The sequence below is a fragment of the Caloenas nicobarica genome, chromosome Z (genome assembly GCF_036013445.1).
Source record: "Caloenas nicobarica isolate bCalNic1 chromosome Z, bCalNic1.hap1, whole genome shotgun sequence".
NCBI classification, from domain to species: Eukaryota; Metazoa; Chordata; class Aves; order Columbiformes; family Columbidae; genus Caloenas; species Caloenas nicobarica.
The window spans coordinates 68,534,949-68,559,493 of record NC_088284.1 but is presented as its reverse complement, the minus strand read 5'-3'; the positions used below and the strand labels follow the sequence as shown (position 1 = coordinate 68,559,493).

Sequence of the window (24,545 nt, the reverse complement as noted above, 5' to 3'; positions counted from 1 at the left end):
AAAGATCATATTTCTTTTTCAGATTTACCTTTCTTATGTCCTTGAGTCTGTTAAGAATCAGTTCCTGATTGTCCAAGACCATGCGCTGAACTAGAGACAGCAAAAACATTAATCATGTTTGAAAGCACTGTAAGTTATTATCAGGCTCAATTAAACAAAAACAATACAAAAAATTTTAGGGAAAATTCACAACTTTGCATACCACTGACATAAACATTAAGGAGCACACAGACCTGGACTACTCATTATCCCACAGAAAAAACACATAGCTGCTTTGAACAGTTTGATTTTGTTCACAGTTCTTAAACACCACCCTCCTTTAAAAAAGGCAGAAACAGTTTGAAGCCACTCAAAAGACAAGCTGTACCTTGGCAACAAGCTATCTGACAGAAGACTTTAAAACTATCCTGGACTTTAAAAAAGACTTTAAAAAAAATCCCTGACAACTACAGTAATAACAAACTTCTTCATGTTATTAAAATATTAAAACAACTGTAAAAACTTATAGCTAAAGCTAGGTTGTAAAGAACCAACATCGCTTCTGATGAAGCATTCCAACATGATGGTGAAGTTTCATTTGTGAAGGCATCTATTGTAAAAAATTAATTGTGACTGCGTTAAAAGGGGAAAAAAAAAGAAAGCTAGAAGATCAGTTACAGATGTGCTTTTGGCCAATGCTCCTACTTACCTTGCTTACTGCCCATAAGCACTTCCACCAATTTGAAATTCCGGAGACACTCCCTCTGACAAAAGATACAATGTGTAAATGTAGCTTCTGAATAAAATATAATTTTGCCAGATGTTTATATTAGATTTATGTTATACACTGCACACACAGAGCAATTAAATATTTTTTAAATCAACCCTAACCCACTCCTTCCGAGCTAGGAATAATCTTCATTCTACACACTCAACCTCTCACACAGGGCATCAGGCTCCCGTGCCCTTAATTACATTGTCATCCTCGCAGCTCCATGGTGAAGGGGCAGCTGTAAAGCATGGCTAACTCCATCTCCCTTCAGTGACCAGCAGCTCAACTAGGATATTTCTGGAGTGTCTTTCCAGAGAAAGTGTGCAGGACTGGGAGTGAAGCTGCTCTTTGAGAAGACGGCCCAGGAACCAGGCTTAGCAAAAGCCCCATCTCCTGGGACACCCCACCACCACTGACGGAATGAAACCCTCTACACACGTGCCACAGTCCCTTTTCCAAACTATACTGCCAGAGAACATCCGAGTCCCTCACAGCCGGACAGGAAATGCTGGCACAGCCAAGAATTGAACCATTTACTAGGATTACTGCAACCCTGGAAACAAGTGACACTCAGGATTGAGTAAGTTTCTTAATTTTTGGCCTTGAGACTCGAGGGGACAAATTATCTTGTTTTACATGTCATGAACAAGGATGTTAAAACCCTCAACTGCCTACATCTGCTTGGCCTGAAATTTGGTGAGTGTCTTGGATAGGTTCTTCAGCACAGGGAAATTCTGGATATTAAAAAGAGATTTCCTGCAAGTGGATCTTCGTACAGAAAAAGGAGAAAACCACCAACATCAGAGAAATTGCAACTGAGCCAGTGAATTAAATCTCTTACAACATAAAAGTAGCTTCCCAAATAGAGAGATGTGAAGATTTTTCGCAGAGTAGCTGACTATCCTGGTTGACGGTTGCTTCTTACAGATGAGACAAGACCTCAGACAATATTGTCCAAGTTTTGTTAAAAAGTCCACAGCACTTGAGGAAAAGGATTGAAACCAAATCCTAGAATCACCCTATGGTGCAAAAGGAGCCACAAGGACTACATAGCTGTGTACAGCTAGACAGAGATCTACCATTATCACCTACTGCAAACAGCTAGCCACCCGTGCACCTGTCAATGAGCACAAAAGGCAGTGGTCACCCTCTGTGACCATGGCAGTTCCCTGGAGCCGTGGAAGTGTGCCCATCTGCTGGTGTGCTCACAGTCCCAGCTGCTGAATGAAATGTGTCTGTTAACAGCTTCACGGCTGTGAGCCTGAGTGAGACTGCCAGTGCCTTGGCACACTTACAAATTCTACTAACACGTTTCCTAAAAGTCATGCTATCCTGGCACCAACTGTAAGAAAGACGGGCAGAATGAAAACAGATCATCTTCCAAGGAAAACATGTGCATCCTCAAGCCTACAAGATGTATCTAATCATTTCCGATGAGGTGGGAAGGAAAGCAGATGGTAAAGAACGTGGGTGCTGTTCAGCCTTCAGTCCTTCCTTGTAGTCCTTGAGGACTACCGAGAAGCTGTTCACCACTGTAGGGAGAAAATTCGTGTGGCCAAAGCTTGAGTTCAAGCATGCCTGTACTGTGAGGGACAACAAAAAGGGCTTTTTAAAATACATGAAGAGCAAAAGAAGGATCAGAGGTAACATTGGTCTTTACTTGATGAGCTGTCACCTTACGAACAGGGACATAGAGCAGACACATTTAATGCCGCCTTCACCTCTGTCTTCACCACCAGTGATGGGCCCTGGGACCCCTGGAGCCTTGTGCTGGAAGACTGTGACTGGGGGGATGATAAACTCCCAGGCAACTCTGAATTTGTTCAAGACTGGTTACTCCAGCTAGATGTGCGCGAGCCTATGGGACCCAATGGGATTCCCCGCCAGGGTACTGAAGGACCTGGCTGATGTTGTTGCAGGACCTCTTTCCATTATTTTTCAACCGTCCTGGGAGTCTGGAGAGGTCCCAGTTTTCAAGAAGGGTAGGAAGGAAGACCCCGTTAATTACAGGCTTGTCAGTCTCACTTCAGTGCTTGGTAAAATTATGGAGGTTATTCTGGAAGTTACTGAAAAACACTTCAGAGACAACACAGTCATTGGTCCCAGCCAGCACAGCTGCATGAGGGGAAAGTCCTGCTTAACCAACTTAACTTCCTTTTACGACAAGGTCACCCATCTAGTTGATCACGGGAAGGCAGAGTGGATGTGGTGGTTTTGGATTTTAGCAAAGCTTTTGATACTGTTTTTCACTGTATCCTTCTGGATAAAATGTCCAGCACAGAGCTAGACATGTCCATAACACATTGGATGAGCAACTGGCTGATGGGTCGGGCTCAAAGGTTTACAGTAAATAGGGTTTCATCAGGCTGGCAGTCAGTCACCACTGGAGGTTCCCCAGAGCTCAGTTTTAGGGCCAGTGCTCTTTAATGTTTTTAGAAATGATCAGGATGCAGGAATAGAATGCACATTAAGTAAATCTGATGATGATAATGAACTAGGAGGTACTGTGGACTCCTGCAAGAGTAGAGAGGCCTTACAGAGAAATCTGGATAGGCTAGAGAGCTCGTCAATCACCGACCATATGAAATTTAAAAAGAGCAAGTGCCAGATTATCCAGCTGGGATGGGTAAATACAAACTGGTGTGTGAAAGGCTGGAGAGCAGCCCCACAGAAAGAGATCTGGAGGTTTGGGTTGATAGCAAATTGAATACGAGGCAACAATGTGCCCTGGCAGACAAAAGGGCCACCTGTGTCCTGGGGTATATAAAGGATTGCCAGCTGGTCAAGGGAGGTGGATGTCCCACCCTAGTCTGCACCGCTGTGGCCCCACCTCAAGTCCTGTGTGCTGCTCTGAGTGCCTCGACATAAGAAGGACATCAGACTACTAGACTGTGTCCAGAGGAGGGTGGCCAAGATGGTGAAAGGCCTTGAGGGCAAGACTTATGTGAAGTGGTTGAGGTCATTTGGTTTGTTCAGCTTGGAGAAGAGAAGGCTGAGGAGTGACCTCATAACAGTCTACAGCTTCTTCATGGGGGACAGTGGAAGGAGAGGTGCTGATCTCCTCTGTCTGGTGACCAGAAGAGATGGGATGAAGCTGCATCAGAGGAAGCTCAGACTGGACATCAGGAGAAGGTTCTTCACTGAGAGGGTGGTTGATCACTGGAACCAGCTCCCCAGGGAAGTCATGACAGCAGCAAGCCTGTCACAGTTCAACGAGAGTCTGGACAACACTCTTAGTCACAGGGTTTAGTTCCAGGTAGTCCTGTGAGGAGCAGAGAGCTGGACTCCATGATCCTTATGTGGACCTTCCAACTTGAGATATGCTGTCATTTCCTTTGCAGAGCAGAGCAAAGAAGTAGGAGACAAGCACCATCACCCTAACAGTGACTGCCAGTTTCCCAGCAAGGTAAGATAAGCACTGTAGTTACAAACAAGTGTATTTTAAATATCTCAAGACATAAACAGCCAGAAAAAATATACTGCATGTCAAGAATTATTGTGTTCTTGCCAGCAAATCTGCTTGACTCAACAAGACTGATAGTAACTTCCAGCACAGAGTAACCAGGTCTACCATCAAGACTGCAGAAGGTTTTGAGCATCTTATCAGTCACAGGAGATCATCCACCAAATATTAGCAAGATTCGCATCAGCCACAAATCGACTGATTGTAATTTTTCTAAAGAGAAGAACCTACACACTCCACTTCAGGGTCACTCAGGTGGTATATGGACATGCTTATGATCTTTCATTTACCTGCCTTCCAAGTAATGGAAGCACTTCTTCGATCACAGTCTGCGTAGTGCTACTCTTATTTACTCGTAGAGAAACGTATGCCATTCCCACCCTAGAGAGAAAAGAAATACTTATTTTAGGACCTGACCTATCCTGTGTGTGTCCTTTTTACCTAAGTGGCATATTTCCTATGGGGGTAGGCAGAAATTTGCATTAGTTGAAGAAAGTTGTCCACTGATGCTCATGGCAGATGCAGTATTAACCCCACAGACAAGCAAAGACTTTAATCTCAAGGAACTTGTCATTATGATTGTAGCACTGCAAATTAGTTTCTTTGCAGAGAATTACCTTCGGATCTTTCATAAAATTTGACAATGTAGTTACATTAGTAAAATGAACAAAGATTTAAATTTTATTCCACTGCTCACAAGAAATAAATAGGTCACCAGCCAGTCTTGTTTCCACTGCTAAATATGCTTAAAACATATATTGTCTCACTGTTATATGGAACAGATTTTTTTCTTTGTTTTTTTTCCTCCTATTCAAGCATCAGAAGTTACACTGAATTCTTCCTAATTAATACTTATTAAAAAAAAAAAAAAATCAAGTTTTCAAGTGACATGCGTGTCATCATTTGTTTACAGATGCAGTTAATGTAAAGGTGCATCTTCTTGGCCAAACGCACATTAATAGAACGGCACAAATTGCATAATATGTTCAATGCATTAAAGAAACCCAGGAGCACATTTCCAGGCACGGAATGAATAATATGTGTATTACTCATTCAGAAAAATAAACAGAAGAATCCTGAAACACAGAAGAAGCTACATCCTCTGTTATATTATACCTGTGCAGCTTCAATGACTGAAACACACTGGGCTAGACTACAGAGTACAAATGCAGCCAAGCAGAATAACCTTGTGATAAAGGAGGAAAACACTCACTTCAGCCAGGCAGGATAAATTCTGATCACTTCCTCATCCTTTGGTTTGGCTCTGATGATCCAAGCTTCAGGGACAGATTCTCTGAATACCGAGCCCAAGTTGCTGTCCTCTGCAGCATCATTTCTGTTGATAACATCATCAGACAGCAGCGCCTGCTGCGTGAAGGTCTGGAGCTCATACTCGTGCTGGTCATCATTGATGTAGTATGCCCTCAGAGCAGCCTCCTACGACACAGCAAGATAAATTAACATTTTCTTGAAAAGATGGTGTGAATACCTGTATAGCCATAGACATTTGTAAACACCTTACTTACGGAATCAACTTTTAAGGCACATTTTAAGCGCAGAACAGTGGACAAATAGCAATGGCAAAAAAACCCCAAAACAAAAGCGAAGTTTTGAAAACAAATTTTAGTGGAAGATACATGAAGAAAGCTCGAGATAGTAACAGATTTGAACACAGCCCACAGTATTTTTGTCAAGTGACAGCCATTTAAACTCCATAGATCAAATGTAAAAATTCAGCAACAGTAAAGCTAACCTCATTGCATGCAAAACTTAGTCCATGAGGAAAACAGTAAATTGCACTTGATTGTGCTCAGGTCTGCATATTCAACCTTCTTCCACTATAGTCACACTGAAAATTAGTGAACGTTTCAGCCACAACACTGCCTAAACCCACACACCTGTGAAAAGGTAAGGGCTGTCCTGGCAAGGTGCAAGCAGTCACAGGAATTTTACATCCATTACTGGCCTGTGCCCGCAGCATCTCTGCTAACACAAATGCTGCAGTGAATACAGCCCAGTAAGTCATGACAACTGATATTGGTCTGCCCTGGTATTATAAGCAGCAGCCTGATAAAATGTGGTTGAAAGGTAAGTAGCACTCCTAAATAAAAGTGTTTTCAGCACTGTACAAAATTTTCCTTGAAAATATGCATAACATGCAGAACACTACAGATCACTTTAAAAACTCCTGTTGACTTTGAGCACAATATCAAGATAAAAATCTTAAATGAGCTGTAGGTCTGAGTGGTCAAAATTCTGATGTAACAGATTCTGCAGGCTCCTGTGCCAAGTCCTTTAGGACTCTGAGTCTTCACTGCTCAGTTTTACTGTGCAGCACCCCATACCCCTTCTAGGTTTTTTTTTTTCTGCACAGCACAGGGTCTCTGTCCAGCCCAGTAAATTCAGATCTGTACAGAACATTTGATTTAGTACTGAGCCATGTTTCCACCCCAGATGGAGCACTGGAAAAGCCAGGGAGTAGCCACTATGCAACCGATAATTCATTACTTTCACAGCCAAGGAATGGAGGTAACTATGGCACGCTTCAGTCTGCAAAGCTGATTAACTCAAGTGCAATAGTGGTGGCTGTCCAGGATAAACGTAAAACCACTGAACACTACAGAAGAGGAGCAAGGTCTAAGGAGCCGATAATCCAGTATTGCTCACACCTGTAAAAATCAGACTTCAATGTCACACGGGGAAGAAGAATGGCTGCTTAGTCTGTGATATGCTGTGGTCCCCATTATGCCATAGATAGACACACAACCATTTCTTCAGGTGCTCTAAAATAAGAGCACTACACCAAGAAATCAAATCACACTGTAATATTATAGCGCATTTACAGATTTTGTTCTTCGTGAGTTACACTTGTAAGACTGTTAGCTTTTGACTATTGTAATATATAATAATATGCACCTTTATCACACTAGAATATTGACCTTCACCGGGTATCTTACCACAACTTCTTCATTTTTTGCAATCCTTGGAACTGAAATCAGTCGAAATTGATTGCGTTTCACTGCATCATTCCCATCAAATATCTTTAATGTTTGTTTACCTGAATGAAAACAATTATTTTATTTCAATAACACACCCCTCAAATCATAAGGCTACCTGAATAGGAAGTGTACAATGGACTATTAAAAACTTGTTTTTAAACACTGAAGCATTTCTTCATCACAAGTTTTGAGGCCGAATATTTTTGTTTTGTTAATGTTCATTTAAAATGGGTACTTGGAAAGAGTATTTCAAGTAATCATAGTTTTATCCTGGCTTTTGATATAACTATTATAAATAACTATACAGCTTAAGTTATGACTTCTTCACCTTCACCATTCAAGACTGCATTTGTTACAGGCAATTTCAACATGAAAACTGGGACAGAGTGCCATCACCTTCAGAACAACTCCCCAGGCACTGCCAGTTCTGAGAGTGTCCTTCCAAAGAAAGTCCTTAAAGTAGCTGGGTAACTGTACAGACAACAGGAGAAAACACAGGAACAGCAGAAAAACTACAAGAACAAAGGTACAGCAAATGAACTACAACCCTTTGCTGTGTTTGACTAAAGCCTTACCAAATCCATGCTGAAATCGTGGAGCACCGGTTGTTGCACGGACATCTGTGAAAGGGTGAGGAGTTAAGGATTTCAGGTTCACCTTTCACAAAGATGAGTTATGACTCAGTCTGGCACAGTCCACTGTATGATAAAGTTTCCCTCTTATTTAAGTGACTATTTTAAGAGCAATAGCAAAGTGCAACCAAATTCCCATAGAACAGGCAGTTTTTGAGAGGTTTTGAGAACAAATGAATATTATCAGTCCAGTATACGTGTCCTTACCATCTATGGAAAGAAATCAAGTTAATCAGTCCAGACCAAAAAAGAGACTCCAACAAGAGAGACCTCGTGTCCTTTCCTGATCAGATCTTTACGAAGAGACCTGACAGGGTGTTCAGATTTGCAGGTTCTTTAATGTACTCCCCAGAGAGCCCATGCTTTACAACATACATGACTATCCTTCATGGACAGAATTTGCCTTTTTTATTCCATTGTCAGACTGAACTGTTAACAAAAGTCACTCTTCGTACAGCACAATGTTACAGACTCTGATCTCATAACAAATCTGTATGCCTGCATTCATCATAAAGTAATATAATCACTTAGAAGCTATCACTTGCAGGCTTGAAATGTTAGAAGTATTAACTGAAAGCCACCTACATCACACAACTGGTTAATCATGCAGTCTGTTAATACGCACTGTAAAGGAGAGATACATCACATGCTGGAGGCTACTTCCATCTTTCTCTTACAGCTTGGAAATACTTTGTAGTACAGCAGAAAGTACTGAAAGCCTTTTGCTCTCAAATAATACTGGCGTTTAGGTTTGAAGAACCACATTAGCAAACTACCAATTGTCACAGAAGGATTAAAAAGAAGAGGTGGAACGGAAGGAGTAAAAAACCCAAACTATTCCTAACTGATGGCTGAAAAAAGCAAGTGAGAATCCCAGGCAGAAATGTGCATCAACAAGTGTCTCAATGCTGCAGTGACAGCAGTGTGCCCTGGTGGCCGAAAAGGCCAACAGCATCCTGGCTTGTATCAGGAATAGTGTGGCCAGCAGGACAAGGGCAGTGATCGTCCCCTTGTACTTGGTGCTGTTGAGCCGCATCTTGAATGCTGTGTTCAGTTCTGTGCTCCTCATTACAAGAAAGACACTGAGGTGCTGGAGAGAGTTCAGAGAAGGGCAATGAAGCTGGTGAGCGGCTTGGAGAACAAGTCTGATGAGGTCTTATAAATGTCTGAATTGGACACAATCCTGAACAAACTGCTCTGATTGACCTTGCTTGAGCAGGGGGTTGGCCTCAATGATCTCCATACTGCCTGCAAACTCAGCAATGCCGTGACTCTGTGAAGGGAAGCCTGTATGAGGGACAGTTGTAAAAAGAGAGAGAGAGACACTAACAGAATACATAAGGTAACAGGATCATCAAATAATTTGAGTTGGAAGGGACCTTCAAAAATCACCTAGTCCAAACACCCTGCCATGAACACAGATGTTTTGCACTAGATGAGGTTGCTCAAAGCCACATTCAGCCTGGCCTTGAACACTTCCAATGACGGGGCATCCACAACTTCTCTGAGCAACCTGCTCCGCTGTCTCACCACCCTCATCATAGATAATTTAGTTCTTATGTCCAAACTAACTCTACCTTCTTTCAGTTTAACATGGTTGCCTCTTGTCCTGTCACTACAGTCCCTGGTAAAAAGTCTCTCCATCTTTCTTATATAATCCCCTCTGAGTACTTGAAAGGCCTCAGTAAGGTCTCCCCAGAACCTTCTGTTCTCCAGGCTGAACAACTCCAACTCTCTCAGCCTGTCCTCACAGCAGAGCTGTTCCAGCCCTCTGATCACTTTCATGGCCTCCTCTGGCCCCTCTCCAACAGGTCCATGTCTTTCTGTGCTGAGGGCTCCAGAGCTGGACACAGAACTCCAGGTGGGGTCTCACCAGAGCAGAGCAGAGGGGCAGAATCACCTCCCTCGACCTGCCAGCCACGCTGCTTTTGATGCAGCCCAGGATACGACTGGACTTCTGGGCTGCAACTGCACATTGCCGGCTCATGTCCAGCTTTTCATCCACCAGTACCCCCAAGTCCTCCTCCGCAGGGCTGCTCTCAATCCCTTCATCCCCCAGCCTGTGTTGATACCAGGGATTACCCTGACCCAGGCACAGGACCTTGCACTTGACCTTGCTGAACTTCATGAGGTTTGCATGGGCACACTCCTTAATCCTGTCAAGGTCTCTCTGGATGGCATTCCTTCCCTCTAGTGCATCAACTGCATCACTCAGCTTAGGGTCATCTGCAAACTTGCCGAAGTTTCACTCAATCCCATTATCTGTCACAGATGAAGGTAGTAAATAGCACCAGTCCCAGTATGGACCCTTGAGGGACATCACTTGTTACTGGCTTCCACTTGGACATTGATGTGAAAGCACAAAGGGTTTAAGCAGAAAGCAAAAGAACTAAAATGCTACATCCAAGTCAAATTGAAGAAGCAAAAATTACTGCCTTTCCAAGCGGCATCTACAATGCGACAGATCTTTAGTCTCCTGATTTTGCGGGTCTCCTTCTGGCTCCTGTCCAGAAGAACAGATGCACAGCTCTAATTTCTTATTTTCTGTATGGCTATTCCTCAATCATTCTTTTGAGACTAGTTAGCTGAAATCTTTTACAATATCTGTCTAGGAAAAATAATCACATGATTTCCTCACACAATGTACACTCTATACAGCAATGGAGAGTAAATTATTGTACTGGAGAACTAAGCTTGGGATATATGATACGATACACTGGGGCTTTTCAACTATTTTTTAAAATACGAAAAGTAGTATTACCAGGTGGATTTGGCTTCTCAGTTTTCCAACTATCAACTTAGCAGTTGTGTCTGTTGTCTTTTTTTTTTTCAGTCACGATACAAGGAACATTTTAGATATTATCAACTCTCACTTCTAAAGTATCATTGAAACTCTATTGCCTTTGCATTGAGACTATAGCACATGTCAGAAAGTGATCTGCTCCTTTAAACCCTGCTGGATTCATGTCAGAAAAAGTGAATTATTTTAGAAGGAGATTTCTGTCAGAGTGACTTTAGCACAGACAAATTTTAATCCAAAGACACACTGTGTCCTGGGGGACCTTCTTTAGGGCTAGCACAAATTGAGAAAAAACAGCAAACACTGTTTTTTGACAGCATAGCCAATGTTCTGAGTATCAACTTCTGTAACATTCTCAAAATTTGTACTGTGTTCTCTAGCAATTCAGAGGGTAGACAATCATCTGAGTATAAAAACATTCATCCAAGTTTTAGTACTTGTTTTCATTCTAACTGCCTTTGTATTCTGCTCTTGTTAAGACACTAACTGGCCCAAGAGAATCAATCCCTAGCAATTTTAACTGGAGAATTTTAAACGAGCTCGGCACTTCTTATGACCAGCCAAATGTTGCAAAAAGTTGTCTTGACTCTTAAAATAAACTAGTTTGCAAGGAGGAGTTTAGATCTACAGATCAGTAGTAATGTCCTAAGCTCAAGTACATTCCTTAGTTAAACACACAGTATGCTCAGTCCTGCTTTCCTTAAGGTAATCTGGTTATGTGTCATACAAAACAAGCTCAATTTACCAGTGAAAAATCATGTTTAATTTTGTCACTGTATTCCTCACAGAGGTCACTTTTACTGCACCCTGATGAAAGATGGCTTTCTCAAATGCGAGCTTCTGGGGACACTGTGGCAGGTGTGCTTCCTGCCCAGCCTTCTACAACACCAGAAACACCTCAGCCTTCTTGGGCAGGATCGATGGACCCCGCGTGGTGACTCTGGTCACACATACATCTTGATGGAGTGCTGACCATCACGTGCCCCCCTCAGGTGCAGTGATCATGGCCACGTACACCTGGGGGACAGGAAAGACAGGGAGCTTAGCTAATGAAACACCTCGATCAAGAGAAGTTTCTAGACCACTGACCATATATGACCAGAGAGCAGACTCGACCTAGGTTATAAATGGAGCCTCGCTGGAGATGCCTTTTGAGTCAGTCCTCCTCAGAGCAGCGGGTCTGCAGCTGGGGACTCTCTCCTTAGGCTGGGACACCCCTCAAGGAAACTTCGAGAACCGAGTGCCCTCATGTTCTTGGTGAGTGATCATACCTTCTGGGTCACCCTTGAGAGCCCTTGCCCTGTTGGCAAGCGATTATATATTCTGGATCATCCTTGAGAACCCTCGCCTTATTGGTGAGTGTATTTGCTGGGTTACCCTTGAAAGTCCTCATGTTGTGAGTGGGTGGACACGCGTTGTGAGTCATCATTCCAAAATTGTTGGGCACCCCCCGAGCCTGTGTTGACCATATAGTGATTAAACCCCAACCGCTACCCTGAACTTGCAGAGTCTAACGTTGTTGGAGTGCTGAATGATTTGAACAAACTTTGTTTTAGCTGGTTTTCCTGCTGAACGATTTTGGTTAGGAAAAAGTTCGAGTTTGCTACCTGTCTGTCTTGGTTTTGGTGTGCCTCCATGACTGACACATTAACAAAGAACAAACAGCTACTTATTTGGCCACAACTAATCAGCCAGAAAAACACTTCCCAACTAATTCAAGTGTACATCCACAACATTAAAGAGATGTCCTATGTCAGACCGATTTGTCTGACTAGCCTTGGAAAGAAGCTCAACTATAATCACTTGTAAAGTTGGATAAAGCTCTTTCTCCCTCTTGTTCCAATTTTTAAATATTAGAAAATTATGCAATTACAGAAGTGAAGTCTACATACCACTACTTAGTATAAAAAAGTCTTGCTAATATGCAACAGAGGAACATAAAAAAATTTGGTATTTAAAGGAGTTACTGCCTGTTTTATAATATCAACACTTCACTGCCAAATGTCTTTTATCTTTTCCTGCTGGATCAGACTAAACAGTATCAGGACTTTCTCCTGAAAAACACATTACTTTTTTCCTTATCCTGGAATACAGAGTTGAAAAAAAACCCGGTTCTTCATGCTCATGCTTTTCCAGGGGAAAACAACTACAAAAAGGTCAACTCCAGGCATAATTTACCAAACTCTGGAATTTGACTTTGGAGGCTAAGATATCAAGTTTTCCTGGGAAAAGGATAAACGGCATTTGATGAGTCCAAAGTTCACATCCTTTGACTTCCAAATCCCCACAGACGAGACACAGCTTCTGAAAAGACTTGGGGGTGTCCTGTGGCAGAGACAGCAAAATGATGTAGTCCTGAATGTTTCTGCCGCTGGAGAAAGCTAGAGGTCTATACCAAATATATTGGTTGAATTTACTCTTAAAAGACTAAATTCTAGCAACATCACTTATCAAGAACCATTCTTCCCAACAAAACTTGTGGTATCCACGTGCTTTCTGCTCTGCTTCTCTAGTTACTGCTACTTCAAATTACAACAGTGTGGACTGGCAAATTTTGGTTTATTTCAGTATCACCATTCACAACCTAAAAGGCAGTAATGAAGTAGGTAAGAGTTTCATGTTTTTTCTAGTTTTGGTCTTGAAGAGAGTCCTTCAGAATTCCAGATTCTTCCTTTCTCCAGCTGTTCCTCTTCCAGAAGAGCCATCTGCAGGTGTCACTTCTCTGAACTTATTTCCATGAGCACCTCAAATTCCTCTAGTTCCAAGACGGTTTTGAAGCACAAAGCTGTGTTAGTAGCCACCGTCCCACACTGGTTGCCAACTCTGCACCCTTCTCCTTTAGAATGGTTTTTAGAGCTTCTCCAAGCATCTGCCATATGTATCACCACTTGATCTGCTTTCACCTCCTTCTCCCTCTAGCTTTAGGGCTTCAAACCCATTGAAGTCCTGTTTCAAAGGAACATGTTACATGCTTAGTCATCTGTAAGCACTTCTAGCAGAATGCAATGACCCTTTTTATGAAGGTGGAACATTTTCCTAAGTATCTTTAGGGAAAAAAAATCCCTCAAATCCACACATACTGTCTCTGCTTCTTCCAGTATGTTCCTGCTTGCAGAATTACAGGGAAGGTCTTCTCCACACTGTCAGCAGGTTTCGGACAAGACATAAGCAAGCGCTAAGCCAACAATTTGGGTCTATCTAGTACAAGAACACTTTATCTCGCTTACTTGGCAGGTGAACAGCTACCCGAGCAGAGCACTGCCTGGCAAAATAGGGGCTGTGGAAGGACATGCTGTGAAAAGTAGGTTTGCTGACAGCACCGCAGCCCCCATTGCTCTCCTCAGCCTCCTCTAAAACCTCCTTCAGAGGGTTTTCTCTTGACGGTGGCATTTTGTCCTGCAGAAGATGGGCAGACGCAGCAGCGGACAGTTCACATGCAGCCAGTGAATGCTGAGAGACCCGCATGGGGCAGAGGGCCCTTCAGGTCGGGACCATGCCCATCACTCTTCACATGTCCCTGTGTGACAAATGGGTTCCACATGCACATGGACAGAAATTCTGTCGAACCCTCAATACACCTCCTGAAAAGTGTCTGTACATGCTTCCAGCGGGCTGCTATGGAAAACTGTACCCAAGCACCAAGACTACCAGGATGTTAAAGCAAAGAGAATGGATAAGCACAGAAACAACCCAAAAGCATGGATGCCCATGTCATTCTTAAGTATCTATGATTAAATTTTAATCTGATAAGCTTTGTCATAAGGACCCCTAAGGAAGGGAATAAATTAACACTAGCTAATAACATTTGTGACTTTATCTCCATAGTCTTCCAGCAATGATGCTACAGAACTACAGGATTTTTTTTTTTTTTCAATCTTTCTTCTTGAAGAGATTTTCCATAAAACCACTTTACATTTTCACGAGGCAGTTAAAAAAACGTGCTCGCCTTCCCTGAAATAGACCCCAACTTGTAAGAGACATAAAGGATGAGAGGTGAAGAGATTCAGGGAGCAAGAGAGGAACAGGCAGACTGAAAGGGAATCAAGCCAAAGGGGCAGCAACACTGGGGAGTAAATTTTGCACTTAGGAAAAGAGGGAAACTGGGGGAAACAAGCTGGGGAAAAGCACAAAACACAACTTGGTAAGAAGCGAGAACAATACTGGGCAATATCAAGTGTCAGAAAAGGCAGATGAAGGGGGTTGAGGGAAGGAGAGGAAAGGAAGACGTGCACAAGGGGGAAAGTGAAGCAAAAGAAAAGTAACATGATTTTTCATAACATCCATTTTTCTTTTCCCAGTAGTTACAGGCAATTCACCCAAGAAAAGGAACTATACAACCTCTTCTAGCACTTAAACCACTAGTTCACCCAACAAGGTTAAGCATAACCCTATTTTTTTCAAAATATCTTCAAATGCAGGTGAAGCAAATTGTCTTGGGGGAAAAAGCACTCTCAGCATGACACCAGGTACAGCAATTTAACTTGTAAATGAGCATCTCCTGAAGCGCCACTGAAGAGAAGCTTTTGTGAGTAAAGAAGTTGAGGACATGGAGAAGCAACATCCCTCAACCACTGTCAATAATGGATAAGCTTTAAAATAAAAAAAAAGCTGCGTAGGCCTCACTATACAGTAGTCAAGTACCCTCAGCTTTTATCAATTCCTGGCAAGCAATTAGGCAGAATCTAACGTGTTTTCATGTTCCCAGTTCCCTGCAGACTGACACACAAGTAAGAACTCTTAACTCATTTTTTTTTCAAGAATTACTGAGATAGCTCCTCTGGGGTTCATTTGTTGCATGCATACAACAAATCAACCTTTTTTTTTTCCCCCCAGCTCTGCTAAGTCTTCTTATTACCATGAAATAAAAGGAATTATTTTCAAAAGTTTGCCTTTGACTTCTCAAGCTTGACAGATTACATCTGTGGTTGCGTCTTAGCCAAGACCAATGAATTCTGTCTCCAGGAAAACACGAATAATCTGTGCTGGTTGAAACCTAGTCCAGCATTGCATCTCAGAAAGGACAGGCAATGCACACTCCTGAGAGGCGCCCCTAAGGAGCACTTTTAATCCCTCTCTGTACCTCCATCCCCAGCTAAGGTCTGTCAATACTGAACAGTTTTATCGCTTATATATTCCCACAACGACCAAGAATTATTTTAGTATGAAAATGGACTGTGGGGCTCACCTCATTCTCCAGGCAACGCAACTACCTACACTAATAAGAGCATCCGTACAAAGTTTATCCTACTATTCCTTTAACATTCAATTCTCCTCAAGTTAATTTTTCACTGTGTAGACAAGTCCTTAGAAGCTGGCTCATGTTCTCAGGCACAAGGATTTACAGTCCTGTTCCAAACCTACTCTGTAAGTCTGTTAAAGCTATCATCTCAGAAAGTGTAAGGTTGCTTTTAAGGTCACTTTATGCATCTGGCTTCAGTATTTCCATAGGCTAAATTACATTGTTGACTTAATATATTTAAACTCCCCAAATTAAGATTTTCATCTTCTAACTCTACACTTCACTCAAAAACCCTACTACAATAGCAAAGAAACAAAAGGGAGTGCAAACCACTAATTCAAATTTCCTTCCAATATTAATCTACAGATTTTGCATCCTTTCCTACTGACTTCTTTCCTATGGAAAAGCATGTCTTTAAAAGTCAATATTATTCAATTTGTTCTGACTTGTTTTCATTGTTTTAAAAAATGTGCAACTCTAAACTATGGAGAGCTGGAATTAAGAAAAGGCACCATATTCTGGCTTGTAATTCTGTTCATACACTCCTGAGGGAGAGCACAGTAACATCCCAAAAGATGTGGCAGAGCTACTGAGTCAACACACAGAAGCTAATGAGCAGCTCACTCTTGACTCGTATCACAGAAATGAGATTACCTAGAGATGCTTAGAAGAGGTCCAGCACACTATAACCATGCCTCTGCCGTATATAATTTGACAGGTTATGAGTTCCCACACACACAGAGACACAGAAGCACAGCGGCTGCCAGGTGAACCCCTATAATTTTGTCAGAGAAGCACAAAGCCACGCATACAGGTATATATAAACATATTTATGTATCAGAATATGTGTATGTATAGACACACACATTCCCACCACCAGACCTTCATCCTGCTCAGCCACAGAGGGCGTAAGATGCTGCAGCAGCTTCACCTCTACTGGGTTACCAGATCTGGAGATCCCTGATCCCAAATATCATTAAACCAAAGCTTTCAAACTTTTTTTTTTTTGTAAATACTTTGTTTTTAAAGAGGCATTAGAATCACTCCCTACCTATTGAGCTTTCTAAATCATAGCAAAGTAACCGGGCTCCACATTCACTTCTGTTTTGTAAAAATGCATTATGGGGAAGCAATTTGTTTTAATGCCACTGTTCTATTTAAAACACAATTGACAATTCTGCACGTGAGCCTTGAACACGTACCATCTACTGCTGCTTTCTCCAGTCCACAGATAGACACTGTATATGGACAAAGGACATATGAAAGTTTGTATCCTGCCCCAAAATTCCATAACTTTTTTCATTCTTCGGGGAAGGCTGTCTAAAGCCGAACTGTTCTGTACCAGTACATTCAACCAATCCAGCTGAAGTATCTGGATATATAATTTGCCAGGGAAATAGCCATAGCTGCTGAAGTATGGAAGTCTGGACACTCAACCACGTATGTCACTTAAAACACTGGAAAAAGTGAAAGTTTCTTTAGATAAAACTGCAGTTAGTCAGAGCCTGGTCCCATAATGAGGCAGCATGGTGGTGGATCATAACTCACAGTCATAAAGAGACATCAGCTTCAAATTTTAAGTAGTGAAATAAAAGCGTGCTTGAGATCACTTCCATAACTGAGTTAATTACTTACAGATCTGGATTTTTTTAAAATTCCAAACAGCATTTGCACAATTATCCTATTAATTTTGTAAGAACTATAGTCTATTTAAAAAAAAAAAAAAGGAAAAAAAAATTTATTGATCAGGAATTTCATTTTTTACAACAATCCATGCAGCAAGCACCATGGTAACAAGTACCATGTTTCTCTAGTTACTAATACGGATATAAGGAGTGAGATGCCCTGAAACTGTGGTTGGTTTCATCTTCTGAAAAGCAAGACTTTGGCTAAGACCAGCCCCAGAAAACTCCACAAGCATAAGAAATCTAACCACGTAAGAAGCAATAAGCCTTATCTCAATCGTGATGCATAGGAATAAATACACTTTTCTACAACATGCCCAAGCTGGGGAAAAAAAAAAAAAATCACGTAGTGTTTTCAGTCAGATTTGGATCCAGCCACCTTAAAAGAAAAAGCCTTTGAAAAGACTTGCTGTCTGCCTTTTAAATTGTTTGCTTATCTACAAAGTGTTAATACCTTGCTTTCTTTTTTGATTACCAAGCTGAGAGAAATTATCTGTTTGACAGGATAATGAACAGATTGTCACTTATGCCAATCTATCAGTGGAAAATAGAGAGCAGATACTTGTCAGATCATTAATATATGTGTTGGACCAACACTTTGTACCTCAAATCGATATCTAGCATTAGTAAAATAGCCACTCAATATTTTTTCATAAGGCAAAGCAAGACTATAAAAATAAAGACTGGAATGGGTGATTATTCACCACTTACTAAAATTCTGCTTACTTGAATCTGTTGAAATTTGGACATCTTTTGCTGGTCCCTGTGTTGACCCATCAACATCATCATCTTCATCTGTGAAAACAGAAACATTTTAAGAAAAGACTCTTATTAATTCAAACTAGGGAAAAAAAAAAGTGGCTGTCATTCACGGATGGTTTCCATCAAGGAAGCTAACACAAAAGAATGCAGTCAGAAAAGTACTCTTTCTTCTTTGGCCTATTTTGTTATAATAATCGGTATTATAAAACCAGCACTAAAAAAAACCCCAACTTGCATTGTCATGTAACTATAGTGAAGGCATACCTGAAGTCCTTCTACTATTAGCTTTAGTATTGCAACGACTGCATTCCATCCTTTGCTTAAGCTGTGATGTTTGCCTACAACCAAAGTACATATGGTTTCCATTAAGTTTTAAATCACCTAATTAGTCCAGGAATTGCAGTAACAGCTTTCCAGTTAGAAGTACAGGTATTATATAAATAATTTCCATAAGTGAAAAATAGATTTGCTGACACTCAAAGACAAAGAAATTACTGTGCTCCAGAAGAGGACTTTGACAGCAGCTCATCGCTACCAATAAAAGCTAGGAGCTAACAAGTCAGATAATAAAACAGCCTGTAAAATCACACACCAAATACTTAGAAAAGATTAAAATAACAGCTACTAACAGTTATGTTTGCTCCTGTGAAGACAACACGCTGGCTGCATTCTCATTCCTCACTCTCAGGTCCATACAGGAAGACTGGTGCAAATCCAAACGTGATAGATTTTTTTATCTCTAAGGGCAGCAGCAGCGTGCAACGTGAGCCAACCCAGTGTGCTGATCATATAACAGTTTTCATACTCCTACCCATTGAAACTCCCAGATTGGGATGCAGACAAAGCTCCCAAAAGATACAAACCAGGCAACACCTTTATAAAATCTATGCCTTGCAGCTGGGGGAGAAAGCAGGAAATCAAAGCACAAAAAATAAAATCAGTTGAGACAGATTTTCACAACAAGAGAGTAACTAGGGAAGTCAGAATCCTAACGCAGGAGGACCATCCAAGAATCAGAATTACAGCATGTCAAGAAGGGTAATCAGCACGAGTCCTAAACTGGAGACCAGGTAACTTGATAAATATTCAGGTAATGCTTCAACTGACTAGAAGAAAGACCAACACTAATGTTTCTGAGCTGGGTTTTTCAAAATATAAAAGAAGGGTTGAAATACCTTGCTTGTTATAATTGTCAGATGAACAGATTAAGTTTCAAACTGGAGAGGAATTTAGACAACGTGGTCTTTAAACACTCTGAAATAAATGGAAGCTGAATGCCTTCTTGAATTTCACTTCAGACAAAATCAAATTAAAAGAGTAATAAGTAAATACAACAACAAGAAATGAAATAATTCCTAATTGCTCCCAACCCTCCCCTTTTTCTAAGTTTAGATGCCTGCACAACACATTCCACAGAAGTGAGGACAGAAGTGCTAATTATCCTCCAACAAAGCTGAAATAACCCTAATGTACACACAGTCCTGAACAAGATATACCAACCAGAGCCTATGCCTCCCCCTGGAAAAGCAGCGAAAAATCCCAGGGCAGCTGTCCCGAGCTGCTCCATGGTCAGAGGAGCTCCAAACACATCCTGAAGAGCGTCAGGGAGCTGCTGCACCTGTGACATGTCTTTGGTAACTTTCAGCACATACCAGAGGCTAGTGTGTTTTTGGAAGAAAATGCAGGTGTGTTCTGTGAACATGGGTAATGAGAAGGACAACCAGGCCAGAGTGCTGAGCTCCCTGGATGCAGGATGATGTGAGAATTAGTTTAAGGCAGAATCCAGGCAGGGGGAAAGACCTGTTTAGCAACAGTATTTGGTGCCTTTGGCACCAACCTGCAGACAGCTGATCTCCAGCAGACAACTAAGAGCGGCAAAACTCCAGAAACGCGTCTTAAAGCAAGACTCAATAGGATGTGAACGGTGTAACAAGTAGCCATTCATAGAGGCACCAGACTTGTACCTGAACATCAGGGACCTGGCTGCTAAAACGAGTGTCATGTACCCTCACTAGCTAAGGAAAAACAGAACAAAACGCCTTATGCACAGCAGAGCGCAAGGCAGGTACCGCACTGCAAATATTATTCTCAATGCCTTGTGCTGAGCCACAGTTGTGGCCCATTGACCATGAAAAAAAGATGCCAAGTGCGGGGGACAGCTGTCGGGTTCAGAAGTACGCCTGGAAACGGCAGCAGGAGGAAAAGGGAGCATCCCCATGGCTCAGCCCCTGCTCCCCTGGGTGTCAGCAGCCCCCCATCACAGGAGGACACTGCCCACCACGTGACGGGGACCAGGAATTCTCACAGACCACCAGAAAAAAAGATCTGGTGCTAGAAAAGAGATTTTTCAGAGCGTCGCCGTATTTTATCTAGGTACATGCAAGCTGAGCACTACAAATGCACATTCTGGCTTTCCGAATGTGGTTTCTTCTATATTTTTCATATCACATTAAGGCACTGGAAATGGTCCAAATTAAGTTACCGAGTATTTCCCCCTCCCCGTGCGTTTGTTTCTACCCACCAGATAAAGACTGATCTGCACTGCATTATCTCAATTCAAAGTACAAGACATTCATTTTGAAAAAGGGAATGCAAAAATATTATTAATTTAAAAACCCTCAATATGTATAACACAAACTCATACACTAAGCATGTAGCCTAAGTCCTGAAATGGAAAACCTTCTCCTCCATCATGAAAAATAATGAAGGAAGAGACTAGAAGGTACAGGTACAACATTGAATTCTTTCACTCAAGGTGCTCTGTGTTCAACTTAGAGGTGATTTAGAAATTAAAAAAGGAAAAAGTTTAAGTCTGACATATTAAAAGAACACAACACTGTTTAAAAGACAAACTTAGTTAACACCAGAAAAGTCACAACTGAAGAGGATATTTTAAAGGTTTGTGATTAACTTCTGTTAATAATAATACAACTTCATCTTCTGTTAAGCCTTTGGGACACTTGTAGAATACCTAACAACAGACCTGGATCAAGGTTCATAATGAGTCTTTCAGCAAAACCAAGCTCATCCAGATTGTTAATTTCTGGTATTTCTTATGTTGGATGATTAAATGCTCCATGATTTTCAAGTATGTGCTGTACTTCACCTTCCCCCACCAAAAACCAAATTCATTAAAAAGAAAAATAACTCACTAAAAAAAACTTGCCCGCCAACAAAAGCAACATAACTGCTCCTCTCTCCTTCACACTTTCGTAAGTCACTCTGGTGTATACAGGTTATTTAGACTTCGGGTCATGCAGCTTATGCAGTAGCAGGACTCCTGCTACGGCTTCTGCACAAGAGAACGTGTGTCTCCTGCTAGTGACCAAACACCGTCACCAAAAACCGACCTACCTGGTCAAAGCAGAAAGTTCAAGAACCTGTCAGATTGAGAAAAGTGCAGTTGCAAATTTTTAACCTCCACAACCTACGTTTTGCCTACCTTTTATTTGCTTTCTTATTGTATTCAACCACCAAAATAAAGGCTTCACAAGAACATATTAATCAAAATATAAATTAGAAAATACTTCAGCAGCTTAAAAAAAATCCTCTTGTTCCTAAAGAGCTCTTAAACAAACATGCACTCTAGATGGCAGCAGAACATTACCCTGCTAAATGCATGATTTCCTTTCAGCAGGGAAATCTGAAAAGGGCAGAGGCTAAATCAAAGAGGCAAATAAAAATATCTGTATGCATGATATGACAAATAAAAACCAACAAGTATATCAACAAGTGTTTGTAGTAGTGGTAACACTAATCTGCTAAGCAAATTTTTTAATTTTAGCTTTGCACTTTCTGCATGCTTGCTGTTTAAAGAACAGTTTTCAAATTGCCCTGCACCAGTACACAGAACTTTCAGCATTTTGCTCACGGTGTGCATTTAAAAACCTCTACCCTGTCCCAGAAATAGCAAGAAGTTAAAGTATTGCCACTAAAGCCAGTGAAAACTAGCAATCATATGCTTCAGTGAATTACAACACTAGGCTAAACATGCTCATCAATTAGTTGCATTCAACTTTGAAGTTTTTACCTGATTCTGTTTGCAAATTTTCTGATATTCGAAAACAATGCAGTTTGCTGAAGTTGCGAGAAAATAATTGCACACAGCTTGGAGGAAGAATCATATTCCTTAGTCTTCCAAAAGTACATTCTGGTGTGACGATTATGTAGCAAGCAGCATGAGCCTATAAATAGAAGTATCAATTAAGGACTTTGTGAACCGCAAAGGAAAAAAAAAATGTTTATAACAAAAAACGCGCTGGAATTGGAAAATGCAGGCTAGGACATATATAGACTTTCTGCAAATCACTTCATTAAATGAGTGACCCATTTGTCACCCTAGATTTTCATTTGCTCCATTCAATTTTTATATAACCAAAAATGGCAATTCTTAACAGGAAGAAACTCTAAGTACTACAAACTTACCCTATTAAAAACTAAGGGTTTTTATACAGCTATGTGGAGAAGTTTAAAGTTTTGTTCTCCAACGCTGGATCTTCCATACAGATATTTACTGGGGGAGGTGGGAAGGTAGGCATGTTATACGGAATAGACTGAAAATAGCAATATCCTCTTAAATAGCTGTTCTCTCTTGCAGATTCAAAGATCACACTGTTTGGAGTTTTACTGCAAAACATGACTGGCTAGTTTCTGCCTTCATACTCATGTGAGATCTGCCATTATTGAACAAACAAACCTTTGCATGTGTGGCCATATAGCAAGTTACATTTGTTAGACTCTGCTCAAAGATAGCCCCTCCCACCTCAGATTAAAAATACAGCCCCCATAATATTAACAAAAAAAAATCCAAATCATACCCAAAATACTGAATAATTATTACATAAAGTACCTCATCTTGCATTAAGTGGCAAATGAATGATTTGTAACACATACTTCTCAGTTCCTACCCCATCTGGTGCTACTTTGCACTTCCATATTTCAATAAGATGTAGCATTATGTGGATGGATCAATTGTTATCTACACAGCAGAACGTGTGTATGTGCAAAGCTGTGGCTGTCATGAGGATTATTGAAGGGAATCATCATGTTGCACAGGAATCAGACACACATCACGTGAATGGAAAAACACAGAAACCGATATCAACAGCTTAAAAAAACCCAGCCAACCACACAGGTTAAGACATATTCTACACCGAAAGAGGAATAAGTATATTAGAATGCTAAGTCTTTGACCTTGCAGAATTCATGTGATTTGAAAGAAATTCTGATTACACACAGAAAAAGTAACGGCAGGCTTCTAAGCAGAAATCTAAAGTGATTAGTCCCTGTTAATTTTTAATTCAACTGGATTTATATAAAGTTTAACTGTTTTTTTGAGAATTGCTCACTTCAATGACTAATGGGGGAGGATTTAAAAAATCAGATTTTCCATCTGTCTCATAAATACATATATATTTATATAAATAAGTGTATAAATTAATTGTATTTATAAAGCATATATAAAGTATATTTATAAAGTGCACAAATAAAGTATATTTATATAAAGTGTTTAAATAGGTATGTGTACACATATACATACATTGTTCCCACAAATATATGCAACGCCACAACATACCAGGATGCCACACCATTCACATCTCATGCCAGACAGCACCTCAGAAGAGCCACAGGTTTTTTTGCAAACTTCACAACGAGCACTTGAAGAAAGGTTTCCCTCCCTCCAGTGATGGTGGTAAGTGTCCTAAGGGAACAGATCAAGACTTGGTGTTACACAAAACAGATACAGAAGCATCTTCACCTAACTTGAGAATGAGCAATTGAAACAGCTCTGAGGCACAGACTAGGGCATTAGTATTTTCTCACTATGAATATGAACCTGAACAATCTTACATTTCACTGAAAGAAGTTTAACAAACTATCAAAAAAATTATCGCATAGTGCTTTTTCTTCATGGTCCACCCAAACCAATATTCTTCCAAAAAAAAAAAAATCCTGAAAGGTCAGTATTATGCATGTATTTTACAGTGGGAAGCTGGCTGTCTTGCCTCAGACAGGCTGCAGGAAGCCTGAGGAACATGATAATGTTTGCCAGGGATGCAATGCAGCCAACAGCTCAACATATAGAAAAAACCAGACTTCCATGTCAGCTTCTGCAATGCAAATTTTTAGATAAGATGCTTGATTTCTTTTTCCTTTTTAATGAGGATGATGTATAAACTGCACAGACTTTTCAGCACAGTTTCAATAATGTTCA

The 24,545-nt window shown here is 40.9% G+C and overlaps 1 protein-coding gene across 1 annotated transcript in view; it reads right to left on the bottom strand.

The window, feature by feature from the left end:
• Nucleotides 1-24,545, bottom strand: part of DGKQ (diacylglycerol kinase theta) — a 101,182-nt gene that overhangs the window by 32,262 nt on the left and 44,375 nt on the right. The window contains exons 5-12 of the mRNA XM_065657292.1: nt 23,907-24,032; nt 22,362-22,515; nt 18,296-18,364; nt 7,172-7,272; nt 5,428-5,651; nt 4,505-4,595; nt 689-743; nt 29-90 (exon numbers count right to left, since the gene is read on the bottom strand). Coding sequence (XP_065513364.1) covers nt 29-90; nt 689-743; nt 4,505-4,595; nt 5,428-5,651; nt 7,172-7,272; nt 18,296-18,364; nt 22,362-22,515; nt 23,907-24,032 — 882 coding nt within the window. The remainder of the gene's footprint in view (nt 1-28; nt 91-688; nt 744-4,504; nt 4,596-5,427; nt 5,652-7,171; nt 7,273-18,295; nt 18,365-22,361; nt 22,516-23,906; nt 24,033-24,545) is intronic.